This window comes from Condylura cristata, unplaced genomic scaffold, assembly GCF_000260355.1.
Source record: "Condylura cristata isolate star-nosed mole 26May11 unplaced genomic scaffold, ConCri1.0 scaffold00027, whole genome shotgun sequence".
Classification (NCBI taxonomy): domain Eukaryota; kingdom Metazoa; phylum Chordata; class Mammalia; order Eulipotyphla; family Talpidae; genus Condylura; species Condylura cristata.
In genome coordinates this window covers 22,840,389-22,854,897 of record NW_004567128.1, presented here as the reverse complement: position 1 = coordinate 22,854,897, position 14,509 = coordinate 22,840,389, and the positions used below count along the sequence as shown (strand labels likewise).

The 14,509-nt window shown below is 36.0% G+C and overlaps 1 protein-coding gene across 2 annotated transcripts in view; it reads right to left on the bottom strand.

Annotated features, from left to right (window-relative positions):
- Window positions 1-220: 220 nt before the first annotated feature.
- The window catches only part of USP9X (ubiquitin specific peptidase 9, X-linked), a 112,801-nt gene continuing 98,512 nt past the window's right edge, over window positions 221-14,509 (bottom strand). For both annotated transcript variants that reach the window (XM_012730322.1, XM_004689954.2), the window contains exons 35-45: window positions 12,944-13,697; window positions 12,511-12,634; window positions 11,594-11,819; window positions 10,679-10,808; window positions 7,095-7,280; window positions 6,497-6,717; window positions 6,320-6,408; window positions 3,992-4,148; window positions 3,641-3,853; window positions 3,195-3,290; window positions 221-1,666 (exon numbers count right to left, since the gene is read on the bottom strand). In XM_012730322.1, coding sequence (XP_012585776.1) covers window positions 1,529-1,666; window positions 3,195-3,290; window positions 3,641-3,853; window positions 3,992-4,148; window positions 6,320-6,408; window positions 6,497-6,717; window positions 7,095-7,280; window positions 10,679-10,808; window positions 11,594-11,819; window positions 12,511-12,634; window positions 12,944-13,697 — 2,334 coding nt within the window. In that variant the 3' untranslated portion in view covers window positions 221-1,528. The remainder of the gene's footprint in view (window positions 1,667-3,194; window positions 3,291-3,640; window positions 3,854-3,991; window positions 4,149-6,319; window positions 6,409-6,496; window positions 6,718-7,094; window positions 7,281-10,678; window positions 10,809-11,593; window positions 11,820-12,510; window positions 12,635-12,943; window positions 13,698-14,509) is intronic.

The following is a 14,509-nucleotide window of genomic DNA, read 5'->3' as shown; positions in this document are numbered from 1 at the left end:
ACAAAAACGACAAAAAAAAAACAAACAACAAAAAAAAAAACAACAAAACCAAAAACACACCACAGGACAAAAATTTCTTCTTAAATCAAATTCTATTTGTGAAGTCAGCAAAATAATTTCTATAAAATAAAACAGCAAAATATTTAAATAGGGTGGACTGTATCTGTTTGCAGGGGTATTTGGTTTTTTGACAGATTTCCAAAAATTACACACATTCAAGTTACCAATTTTCTTTAAAATACAGTATTAACTGATGAGTTCCTTATCTTTAAATGTTTTATTCTGAAATTATGATACCTCAATTATATATTATGACTAAACAGTAGTTGTTTTTTTATTAGACCCTGCTTTGTAGGTTAAAATTTTTAGAATAATGGAAAAGGAGCTAGGACAATTCTTGCTTTCAAGTAAAATAGTGACCGAGCAGAAACTGCTCGCTCTTGGTGCAGTGGTACTCCAAGTACTGTGTGATTCTGATGACTTCCACTTCCCTGGCATCCAGCAGAAGGAAAGTTTTAGAAGATTCACCTAATAAGCGCTACCAAATAAACAAAACAAGTACACCAAATACAGTCTTCTATTATGCTCTAAGCATCCTGGCATAGCAAATTTTTGCATATTTGTTTTAAATCTCTTAAATTCCCATTACTGATAACTTGTTTCTTTACCCCACCCAGAGATTCAACTGTCAAACATTAGATGTAAGCAACATATGTGTAACTGTTTGCCACATTTCTCCCCTTGTTTTATATTTTATATTCTAGGTTTAAGAAGGAAAAGCTCCGAGCAACACAGCTGTCAAACTGGGACAACTGCTGTCATTATGGTATTGTTTTTCTTCATTGGCTACACTAACTTGGTGTGAAGCCATGCTAAATGTTACAGCATAACTATAGCTTCAAAGTGATTAACCTAATATCAGAATAAAAAGGCAATGAAAAAGATCTAGAAACAATGTTACATCACCAACTTCCACACATCAACCAAATAATTTAGAGGTTACCAGCCTTACATTGCTCATAGTAAAACTGACTCCAGTGGCAAAGAATTAACATGAAACTATCAGTGTGGTTGACATGGATAGGCTCTGTTTTGTTGCTGTTGGTTTAGGTTTTGTTTCTGTATTGTAAAGGAGTTGATCCAACTGCCGTGAGGCAGGCAACACTGGTTGCAGAGTGCAATGGGTATAACAAGAAAATTAACTTTGTAGTTTTTGTAGATCTGTGAGTCTCATCAAGAAAAAAGTTCCTTGCTTAAGAATTAACAGTCAAACATTAATATACTATATACACCTTTGCCATTTACACATTAGCATCAGGCCATTTATTACAAAACACTATACACTTTCCACTGCAGGCGGGTTATATATTGACAGCAAATTTCTGCAGATAAGACAGTGAATAAACTCTCCACTCCATGTTGATTAGGAATAGTTTTTCTAGTTTTAAATATTAGCCAGACACAGAAAAAGGTTGGACTGTAAGGCCTGGGTGCACAGTCTTGATGGAACCAGTTGATTATGTGCATTTCACTGATCCTTCGTCTGAGGTGGGGATACTTCTTCACTGCCTTCATAATTTTCTTGTGCTCGTTGGCCAGTTCTTTGAGGGTTGTTCATGTGATGTGCTGCTGGGCCTGTATATGGCTGTCCATGCACATGGTTATTCTGGGAGGAGAGAAGAGATTTGCATGTTAAAACCTTTCATGTTTTAGGGCCCTCCCTGGTGGTGCAATAGGTTAAAGCACAGCACTACCAAACTAAAGCTGCTTCAGCATGAGTTCAAGTCCTGGCCAGGCTGGTGATCCACAGGGCCCAGCAGACTCTCTTGACTGGCCCTCTACTCCCCGCAGCAGTGTACTTCATCCATCTGCCTGTTCTGCTCCCCACTGTGTCTCTGGTGAATCCTCTCATTGTCCCTGCACCTCTGGTCTGTACCCCAGTTGTGTATGCATAAAATAAATCTTAAAATCAAAACACCTTTCATATGTTAGCCCTGTATATTACTTAGTCTAATGGGGGGGGGGGGGGGAAATGGCTTGAAAAAGCTAGCCTACATGCAAACTCCAAAGCCTGAAATAAGAGTAGTGCTGGTGTGTGTGGACCTTTGGCCAGAGATTAAAATCTGACAAATAAGGGTTCGGTCCATCACTGCTCATGGTCACTTGACAAAGTGACTTGTGAGTTACACAGAACAAACACATCTGACTCTTCCAAGCAACTTGAAACTTTCCTATGACAAAATATGATTGATTGATTGACTGATCATGAGACCTATATGGGCAATAACCATGAATGTCAATGAAAACAAAACAATATTGATGATAATGGGATTTACTAGGCATGATTTATATATGAACTATATCGTGGCTAATGAAAGTAACTTTCCTTCTTGTGGAGTCAGTTCTTTAACCTTTTAAACCCCTGAACTCTCAATTTTGTATATATACCCACCAGCCAAGTCAAGATGATTTTAGGCCTTACTCTAATTTATACTATAAAAACAAATGTTGAATATGCATTTTCTAACTACTGAGCATGCTTCCTTTTCCACCCTGAAATGTAAGAAATAATGCCTTGAATAGCAGTGCTCAAAATACAGTTCTCAGACTAAGCATCAGCATCACTTGGGGACTGGAACATCACTTGGGGTGGAAGTTTGCACTCTGCTAAAATAAGCCCAGTAGGGGTTTTCACGCTCCTCTAACTTTTACTACCAGTGCCTCAAAATCTTCGTATTAGTCACATAGGTTCAGAAATGAAGTCCTCATTTAGAAAGTTCATTTAAGTTGTGTTTATTTGCCTACTCATTCACATACAGGAGATTTTATGGAAATTTGTTAAATCCTTGACGTTTTAAAACTATTTTTTACTGTCACTGAACTTTTGGTTGGACAAAGTGATGATGAATATTTTCCATCATTACCAAATCTTAATGTCTTCAGAGTCCGCTGGCAGAAATGTCACCATAATCCTTTGTATCAATTATCATCAGTTAATGTTCACAAGTCCAAACACATATCATGACCCTACTCCAGCCATTCCTTTTGATCATGTCCCCAAAACTAGTCTAGATAACTCCTCTATTACTCTGTATTACAAACACACTCTCCTGCTATCCTTTACACAGTCTCTCACACACAGAACCATAAAGGTTGGTTCTAAGGGACAGAAAGATAAACCCTCCCTGACTAACCTGTTGATACTGAGATCCAGGAGAATGGGGGTATAAGGGAGCATCTTCAGGTGGAGGAGACTCATGTTCATCTGGGGCATCTTGGTCGTCTGGTTCCTAAGTATTTTAAAGATAAAAGATTATGTAGGTAAATCCAAGATTATTTCAATTTTTTTTGTATTTGAGATAAATTTTTGAAAGCCTAGAAAACTAAAACCCACTAACTTTGAAGTCAACCAAGAAAAAAATTGATTTGAGTTCATATAAACATTGCATTTTAGTAAATTTCAGAAATCCTCCAAAAAGAAGGCTTCCACATTAACTTAAAATAGTATGTAGTAAACAATAAGGCAAATAAAACTTCAACATAGCTTTTTGAGACATTAATACATAAACGCTGGCCTATAAAGTAAAGACTGTTTCTTCCATTTCTAGGTGTTGCACACTGGTGGCTTTTTTTTTTTTACCTCCTCGGGACAAAGTTCACAAGCTTTTGCAAGTGTCATCCTAGCACTATGTGATCTCTCCAAGAAATAACCATTTGATGTCTCATTGCTTTGCACGGGAGGAGACCAGTTGTTGTAAGTGTACTGAGGATTGCCAGTGTAAGGTCGTCTTTCGAGTTCATCTCCAAGCCACTCTACTGCCCATGTCCATTTTCTTTTAAGATCTCCATTGCCCTTTAAAAGAAAATAGATATATATTTATAAAAAGATTCAGATTACTTTTCAAAGTTAATTTAAAAATGAGAACTCAATTCTGATGTCTTATTTTAAAACAAAATCCTTAATTTATACAAAATTATGAAAAATACTCACCTGCAGAATTTGGTAAGCAACAGGACAATTACTAAACAGAGCTACCATACATTTAATACACTGATAGGCTCTTTTTTGATAGTGATTTTTTGAACGCTGGATTGTGTCAAATAGTCCATCTCGGTCATCTGGGATTCCTTTAAGTGCATTATGAATTCTGAAAGAGAATCAGAAACAAAATAAAGACTTCTACAATCAATAGCAACTAATAATTACTACCTACTATGTGTCACTCAATACATGTTTGATTTAGTCACTTAATCTAATGCTAGATTATATATGTGTATATATAGCAATTAAATCTTCATACAGAGGAGAAAATAGTTACAAAGAGGTTAAATAGCTTGTCTGAGGCTCACATAGCTGCCTAACAATCTGTTCAGTCTCTGTTCTTACAAACATTACTAATCCAAAATAATTCTGCTAGGTCTATAATTCCAAGACATTATCAGAAGCTGATTCAGGTTGCTAAGAGTAATGCAAACTTTAAATAGTGAAATTAAGTGTATGACTGCTACGGTTTAAGATTTTGCTTCAAGTCAGTTCTTACTAAAAACCAAAACTGCATTTCTTATGATTGCAGAATTGGTACTAGAAAGGGGGAGAGGGTACACAATGGTCTAGAGTCTATACTAAAGGACTAGGGCGATTAGATGGTGGGGGTAGGGTGGGTAACATAAATCTGAGGAGGTGTGAACCTATCCCCCTAAATCATGTACAGTGGTGTAAGCCAATGTTACCCTGATAAAAGAAAAACAGAACTGCATTTCTGAAATTAGAATTCAGTGACTATGAAGCAGTGACTTAATTTGGAAGTACAGAATTAAATTTGAATAATGAGAATACAGGGCACTCAAAGCAATTTCACCAGCAACAGTACAATTTGGCTGTTTTGCCAACAAAGGACTTTACTTAAATTCCTGCTTTAGTATGACAGAACAATACACAATCAGTTATTTCCTGTTCTTCCCCACAAAAGCCAATTAAAAAAATTACTTTGGGGGTCTGCCTGGTGGTACACGGGGTTAAGTCTCAGCATTATGAAACTATCAGCAGCCACTGCAGCATAAGTTTGATCCCTGGCCAGATAGCTGACTCACATGGCACGGTAGACCTCTCCTGTCTTGCTGACTGCTCCCCTTAGAAGTATACTTCAGTCATCTGCCTGTTCTGTTCCCTACTCTGTCTCTGGTGAATCTCTCACCCCCCTATACCTCTGGCCTACACTCCAGTTCTTGTATGCATAATAAATAAATCTTAAAAAAAAAATTATCTTAAGGACAAAAATACACTTTGTTTCTTTGTTGTTATTACATTCTATTCCTAGGTATCTACCCAAAGGACACAAAAACATTAATTGAAATGGATGCCTGCACCCCCAAGTTTATTGTTGCACTATTTACAATAGGGAATATGTGGAATCAATCCAAATGCCCAAAAATAGATTACTGGATCAAGAAGATATGGTACACTTGGACTGGGTATAGCATTTCCTTTGTGGTGATGAAAATGTTCTGGTATTAGGTAGATAGATAATGGTTGCACAACTTTTTAAATGTACCAAAAGTCACAGAATTATATACTTTAAAATTGCTAAGATAGTGAATTTTACCTATGTAGTCAGTAGCTAAACACTTGTGTACATATTTTTGCTTACCAGAATGTTTCAAGTTCTGTGGGTTTTTTTTTTTTTTGCATTATGTTTCAATTGGAAATCATTACTTCAGGAAGTTATGCAAAGTTTAATCATTTCAGACCAATAAACCATGTTTATAGGCTTTTTGTTGTTTAATAAGTACACTGTAGTATGTACATATTGTTTATACTTTCATTTACTAATATCATGTTGTAGTACATCATTGTTTCTGCCACATCATTTTTTTTTACCTGTTAGTATCACCTGCTTGCAAAATCAGTAATATCAATATTATCCTTACCTTTCATGTTGTCCTAATACTTAGCAATTCTGAACACATGCTAGATAGATGCTCTACAGTTATTTGAAAACACTGCTTACTGGGTGAAATACAAGCTCGTGTGAGAAAATTATCTTTCAAGCTTGGGCTAGTGATTTGTAACAAAACCAACTAATCTCATTAAGCAAAAGCCTAATATTGAATGCAGCAAGTATTTTCACCTGCTGCTCCCCTCAGCTGTGTATTTCAGTCATTCTGCCTCTTCTGTGTCTGGTGAATTGTCTCCCACTACCTATGCCTCTGGCCTGTACCCCAGTTCTTGTATGCATAAATAAAATCTTAAAAATTATGTGCTGACTGGCAATGTCAGTTATGTCTAAAACTTGGCTAAATAAGGAAAAAGTGTATCTACCTGTGAGTCTGCCACGAGTCCTCAATCAGTAAGATTTGCAAAAGCAGATCCAAATAGGGTCGGAGTTCATAAGTGTAGGAATATGCAACCTAAAAAACAGGCAAGAAATGGTGGACAACTTTTTCAAGGGTTTAACAAATCAACTTAGAGACGGGTGAATATTTATTTTCCTTTAACCTGCCAGAGTAGTTCACTGAGGACAGTAGATGAGAACTGAGGATTCTCCCAGCAGCAAAAACGAAGCAACTTGACTGTTTCCTCCGAGTTACTGCAGTCCTCAATGATTTTCTTCACATAACTTGTTCTTACAAATAAAATGTCTGCCACATTCTGCTGAATTGGCATTATAGGTTGTGATAAATTAGGATCACCGAAAGGATTGGGACGAGGAGGATTACCTACAATACAGATTTGCCATTAATGAAAAATTAAGACTTTCACAATAGAAAACAGCTTCTAATTTTTTAGATTAGAAAAGCAACACTTTAAGCCAAATTTCCCTAAGTATAATAAGGGCATCACCGATCATTGATATACCAAGATAATAAAAACCCCAATTTAAATGCCAACACTGGTATTTATCTATGTAAAAAGTTAATTCTTAAACTACTTCACAAATAAGACCATCAATCTCAGTACAAGAAAGGTTCTCTTCAAATATGTGAAAAATATTCCTAAACAAGGGCTCTTCTTTTATATTTAAACAAAGTCAAGTAGTACTTATGCCTAGTTATAGTTCAAAACCATTTTATAAAGAATGATGTGTTTTAATTACCATTGATTGACGACTGCATTCTTGAGGAGACATTGCAACAGCGGATCAGCTGTGACACTACTGAGTATAATTTGCCTAATTCTGCATACTGATATTTGATTGGAGGACCTGGACCTTCGTCTAAAGACACAAGCATAAAGGTAGCAGGTACACTCAACTTTAGAAGCTGTGTCTTTTCTGCTACACCTACAAATGAAGTGAGAAATGGGAAGAAAGGGAGAATAACATGAGGAAAATAATTAGGATGGTGAAGGCTTAATCAAACATTTATTCATAATTATTTAGTTATCTATCTATAATATTTCCCTATGATTTCTATGATCAGAAGCCGATCACCTTTACTTAGCATTCAGAGAATTATGTAATCAGAACAGAAAATTTGCCAAGCTCGTATCATTAAATTTAGTATTAAGACAGTTAAATAGTGATGATGACCATGCCACTGCAATCATACTGGGCACAGGAAGGTGAACATGTTCTATAGTCTGGAGAGGTGGGGGACAATTCTTGTTGTTAGGTACAATGACAAAACTAAATTGAGAATTCTTTCATGAATATCCTGTCACTTTTCTTCCATAGCCAGCTTCTTGAAAACGATGTCTACATGTGGTCTCTACTTTCCCACTTTTCCTCTCAATCCATGCCCATTGTTTTCTACCCCTTCCGCCCCTGGTGTAAAGGTAAGCAATAATTCTCACAACACAACTACTTTATCATTCTTTCATTCCTCTCATTTTCCTTTTACCTCTTCCCTTTCCACTTGGTCTCATTTGGATCTTTCCTCCTTCCTGTTTCTTAAAAATGATAGTTCTCAAAAGTTCCCACGCCAAGCTATCTTCATGTTTTCCCCAGATGATCACCCACACTAATGGCTTTAACTTTCAGCTATTTTCATTCAGATAATTCAAAAAAAATCCCAAATATCTTACTGTTTTACATGTCTATTTCAGTTCAGTTCTCCCAAAATGAACTTGTGATTTTTCTCCTCATTCATATTCTTTTCATGCATTTACCCTCTTAGTACCTGGCACCATATTTGATCAGTTCTTCAAGAGAGAATACTGGGCATCATTCTTAACATCTCTTCCACGTTCCCCTCCCTTGAATACTCAATCACCTACTCTAGTTCTAATGAAAAGCACCAGAACCTACCCACTTATATCCTCCTCACCGCCACTTCCCATATACAGACCACAACAATCTCCTATCAACAGATTATTTTAACAATCTCTAGTCTCAGCTCACTGGTCTTTTCAGGTGGTTTATCTTTTGAAACTCTACAAAAATCTTTCATCAAATGCCCTCAGGATAAAGCCCAGAATGCTTCACATGGCTTGGCCACGATTCTCCTGATTAGAGAAGCCTGCTTATCAATCCTGCCATTTCAATCTTACATCAGTTCCAATCAGGCTGAGTAACTTCATTCCCTGTAAAAGTCACAGTAAGTTTATTCCAAGTCTGGCCTCCCTGGTGGTACAGGGACTAAATCTCAGCACTAGGAAGCTATCTGCAGCCAATGCAGCATCAGTTCAATCCCCAGCCAGGGAGCTGCATTGCACACGGCACAGCAGACCTCTCCTGTCTCTACTCCTGCTCCCATCAGCAGTGTATTTCAGTAGATCTGCATGTTCTGCTCCTCACTCTGTCTCTGGTGAATATTTTCATCCCCTGCACCTCTGGCCCACACCCCAGTTCCTGCAGGCATGAATAAATAAAATAATTCTTTAAAAAAAAGTCTATCCCAAATCTTTGCATTTGTCATTCTTGATGGGAAAATCAAACAACCAATTATCACATGTACTTCTCTATTAAGTCATAGTCAACAAATCTGATCAGGCATCTCTTTAATGTACTCCTAATAACATTTTATATTTACCTTATTATTGCCAGTAACATACTTTTAATGGCAATTACCTCTTTATTTGCATTTATACTAATCTAGACAGTGGACTGCCTTCATTATTGCTATGGTTTAAGAAATGTAATAATAAATACAGGTCCCACAATCCATTATGTGAAATCCTGAGATTCAAAAAGCTAATCACAAATAAAGTTCTTTGAAAAACATTGGTGTCAAAATGTGTTTGGTGGGAAAATTTGGCCAGAACTGACAAAGAGGGTATTTATCTCTAATTAATGGAAATATTAATGTTTATGATCTCAAAGTACTGTCTCAAGCCCTGCTATAGAGATGTCACATAATGCATGGTATATGTACTGCCTTGCCTTTCCTAAATCCAACAATTCTGAACCCAAAAACATTATCTGATATTAAGGATTTCCTATTAAAACAGATTCAAGTTTGCTTTCAACAGGGAAATTTTAGGTAGATTTCATTATATGTATCAATGATGTATGTTTTGTGGACAGGTAATCCCTAAAAAGGAAGTTGAATGAAACAGGATTTACTCAATGTTTAAATTTGGTATTTCAAAGTTTGAAATACACATCCCACTTATGTTTGTGTAATAAGAATTCTCTTCTCAAGCATAAATACCCAATATAGAAAACAAAGGGGAAAAAAGAAACTACAAAACATAGGGAAGTAGTATGTTGCTTGTGTTAAAAAGGCCACAGATGAATTGGTAATTCATTAGTGAAAGTTCACACACTCACAAACCCTGAAATGATGGGGATCTTTAGGCATATAGCTTAATTTTGTGCAAGGTTTATTTTAAAAAAAAAAAAAAAAAAATTTTTTTTAAAGAAGCCACTCAAACTATCTGCTAAGTCTCCCAATCTGGCCAAATTAATTCTAACTAGCATGACTGGGATATCACTTAGTCATTATGGGATCAATGTAAAAAACAACTGGTTAACTGATACACAATTTTTATAATTTCAATTATGAAATTTACTCGTACCAAGCCAAACACCAAAATGACAATGAAAGGATTCCTGATGATATTACTAACTATCCATCTATTCAATCAACAACCATTTTTTTAGGGTTACAGGCAAAACTTTGTCTAGTCAGAGAGGCAAACCAAACATTTGAAAAGCTATCAAAAACAACAGAGTAAGTGTTAAGACAGCATAGTATATTTCAAAATTAAGTGTTAAGGAATCACTGAAATAAGGTGATCTTACAAAGAGCGGGTTACTTGAGAAGGAGAATTTATAGAGGCAGTGACATATCAATAAGAAGGTACTTTAAGTGAAGTACTTGAGTAATTACTAATTTTAGCTCACTTTAACAAAAGACTATATATAGATTAAGTCCTTTACCCAAACGTAGTATCACTATCATTGGAGCTATTTTGAAATTATGGACTCCTTGCACAAAAGAATTCTGATTCAACGAAGCCTAGCAATCAATATTTTCAAAGAAAACTAGAGACCTGGAATCAACACTAGGGGATAAAAATATGATCAATATTCAGATTCTGACCTGTGTCCACTGCAGTGTTATACATGCATAAAGAATCACAAAGTACAAGGTGAAATGTGTAGTAAAGTTTCAGAAAAAATTAACAAGACTATAGATACTGCCTCTACTTTGGACCAGATTATGTCATGACTTGACTTAAATGATTTCACCATTTAATACATTAAAACAGAATTATGAAAACTTAAATTCTTACCTAAGTTGGCATACATTACAAACAGGTTGAAATACTGCTGTAAATGACGCCCATGCTCTGAAACTTCCCTTCTCAAGAGATTTAGTACTGCTCTTAGTAAGTGATCACTCAGGCTTAGGTTGTCATAAGCCTGCAAATGATAAAACATTGCCTATTTTTCAGCAACAAGGTGTAGGTATAATTCATTTGTGTCAAAAAAGGACAGATTTACAGGGACATATACATGCATATGTTGAGTACTGGTAGAAATTTCTGGAAGGACTGTTCACACAAGAAATGGGTTACTTCTTAGAAAAGGGAATGAACATGTGAGGTAGATTTCACTATTGCCTTTTCTTTACACTTTGGTAGTCCATAAAAAACAAACAAACAAAAAAACCTCGAAAACATTCTATAAAACAGTGTGCAATAAACTAAGTGAATTAACAGAAACACATCCATTATGTTTTTGAAGAGGAAAATTCACTGCCATGGCGTACTTTAAATGGAACTCATAAAAATCAGAACGTGTGGTGTGTTCATGCCCGCACATACTATAAGTAACCATAGCAAACGGATAAAAATACATTTGTGACTAGCTTCCAGGAATTTATTTATAAGCATTTAATCATTAGAAAGAAAGCTGTACAGGGATCTCCCTGGTGGTGTAAGGGTTAAGTCTCAGCACTCCAGGTATAATGGCCCGAGCTTGATCCCTGGCCAGGGAGCTGACACACATATGTTGCAGCAGACCTCTACTGTCTCACCTGTTGCTCCCCTCAGCAGTGTACTTCAGTAGATCTGCCTGTTTTCCCCACTCTACCTCTGGTGAATCCTCTCAAACCCCACCTTGCACCTTGGGCCTACACCCAGTTCTTGTATGCATAAATAAATCTTTAAAAAAAGAAAGAAAAGAAAGATGTATGAAATAATTACCTGACTAGAAGGTCCAGGAGATGCAAAAGGTGAAGGACATGGCCCATCTTGCAAGGAAAAATGTGCAATGAAAACTATAAGTTTAGCAAATGCACCCCTTACTTCTGCACTAGGGCACTCCAGAAGGTATTCAGAGAAGCGATTTGAAACATTAAAAAGAACATTGTGAGCAAACCAAAAGCGTACATTCTTGCTATGACGAAGGAGGATACACAATGCATCATACCTGAGGCAAAAACAAAGAAAAATCTATGATTATCAGTTCAGTAGCATGCTTCCTATAGTACAGGAATGGGTGTCTATGGAACCAAATAAAAATCAAAGGTCTTTTACTACTACTAGAGAGAACACAGCAATGGTTACTTCTATTAATATTAAAATGATAGATGAAAACTATGACTCAGTCTATCCTTATAGCATGACAAAACAGACAAAAGCCTGTCTAGTAGTTTTCTATGTATCTATTAACAAAGTTATCTAAGGTGCACTGATAATACTTTACCCTCCCCCATTTTCCTTCATTTCTTACTAGTGAATAAGTGAAAAGTGTTAAACCAAGGCATTATAATGGCCTCTACACTTTCACAATTAGAAACTGGACAAAATCATTTTAATGTATCTTTATAATTTATAGCAGGATTTACTTTAGGGAAACTAAATCCTAGTAAGTTTCATGATTAAATAACTTCAATCATTTTGCACTCTTCTTTACAGGGATGTCAAAGATATAAGGAAATAGAGGCAGAAGACACCTTTTGAATAATAGGCTATTTTAAATCTAAGTAAATATGTTAATATGATTTCTCTCATTGTCACCAAGGGAATTTTATTCTGCATTCCAAATCTAAAACAAGATCATGGTATAAAAAAATGTATATTAAATGAAATAATAGGAATGAAAATTCAAAGCAATGTACCAATCACTGGCAGAACCACGGACTATTTTCTTGGTATGAAATCCTGTGGTAAAGAGGAACCTAGCAGCAAGCTGAATACTAATCATGGTGATCTCTTCTGCTTCAGGCAACAGGTGATCTTGCCCTATAAATAAAATGCAGATTAAAAAAAGAAAATCAAATTTCTATGTCTATGCTACACTTTTGAACAATTCTGCACATCCACTACATTTCAGGTATCTCTGTGGTTAATAACGTAGTAATTACTTTTGTAACGCACATTTCAAACTGTAAAAAAAAGATTGTTTCCAAATAGTAAGACAATATATACCGCTCACAGTCATCTGAAATATGAATTTAAAACAACCAAAAGAAAAAAAGGATTAATGCCTGTTAATAAACTCTGCAAATAAAGAACTATACTCTGTAACTACGACACTGACTTGTTACTTACCTGGAGGAGGATTTAAGTAAACACCATTACATGTAAGCAGCTTTTTCATAAACTGAAAATATTCCAAACTGTACTGCATTCGGTTATGCATGAATTGCACATTCTGTTTCCGCACACTTCTCTCAATGGCTGATGGCATAACAATCTGATGGGGTCTTGTGGTGATAGCAAGCTCTGATATATATCTTATCAACTCATCTCCTTGGTCTATTGTGTCCAATCTTTCATAAAAAAGAATGTAAGCATTCCACCACCTTTTCTGGCGCCTATATGACATGCGTTTCATCATGTGATCAAATACTTCTCCCATGTACTCTCCTCCAAAACACTGGTTTTTCATTTCTTCATCGTCATCCATTTTACACTCAGTTACATCTCCATCATCAAATTTATACCAGCGATTTCTTTCACCATCTCCACCATTCCTCTGAATGATGTACGAATAATAATGACCCCCACTTGCTTGACCACTGTGTACAAGCACACCCACAAGTCTATATTTTGTGCTTCCTGCTGTCTCACTTTCAGACTGCTCATTCTGTTGTATCAACTGACTCTCTGGGTTTACATTATCTCCTTCCAGCTTTGCAACACCTGCAACCGTGTAAGGTTCCATGTCCAGCTCCCGAGGAAATTCAAAATAATCATTGAACTTGATTGCACATTCTCTTTCCCAATCGTAGTCAAATCGTTTTAATTGGATAGCAAGAACAGGAGGCAATTTTTTAATTAGCAAGCGCTTTACAGTATCAACCTAAAATAAACAGAACAGGTTAATGGATGTCTTTTATATTATGCAACAAATTTTAAAGTTTTATTTTAAAATTTTCTAAAGACTAACCTAAAATCCTAAGTAACAATTATATGATAATGAACACAATCAAGGTATCTTTCAGTTATTTTTCAAAATGTTACCTAAAGCTATTAATATGGAAATGACTTATGATCTTTATTACAAACTGCAGAAACTGGTGACAGATATTATTAACTGTTCGATATTGTCATTGCTATCTAACCTTCATTACTTGTTTGACAGTTCCTTTATTCTAATGAAGGGGGATTAATGTGGGGAATTAATGTGAACAAATGGAATAGAACAACAGCTCACAGTTATCAGGCAATTAGGTGCTGGTAATATACTAAGCACTGCTTAAGTAGGGACTTAACTGACTCCTCACAACCCCCTCAGATAGGTACTACTAAACCTTAAGGGTAAGGATTAAGCCAAGAGGTTAAGTAACTTGCCTCAAGCCTAGAGGTCTAGGTAGGTGGCAGGCAATACATGACTTTAGAGTATAAGATCACTAGGCCTAATTCAAATGTACTAAGTAACTAAAGGTTTCAGCAAACTGGTTAACAAGCAACTCTGGATAGGACAGAAATGTTTTCCTCTATTCTACTGCTTTGAGAATCTAAGAATATTTTGGTCCTGGGTATGGACGGAATATTTACATGTTTTTCCTGGTCTTCTAGCACTATTTTCTTAAAATCTTTTCTTCTCCCTGCAGACCTTTAAATTAGTCATCATCTTAACCAACTCTCCACTACCACTATAACACCACAGAA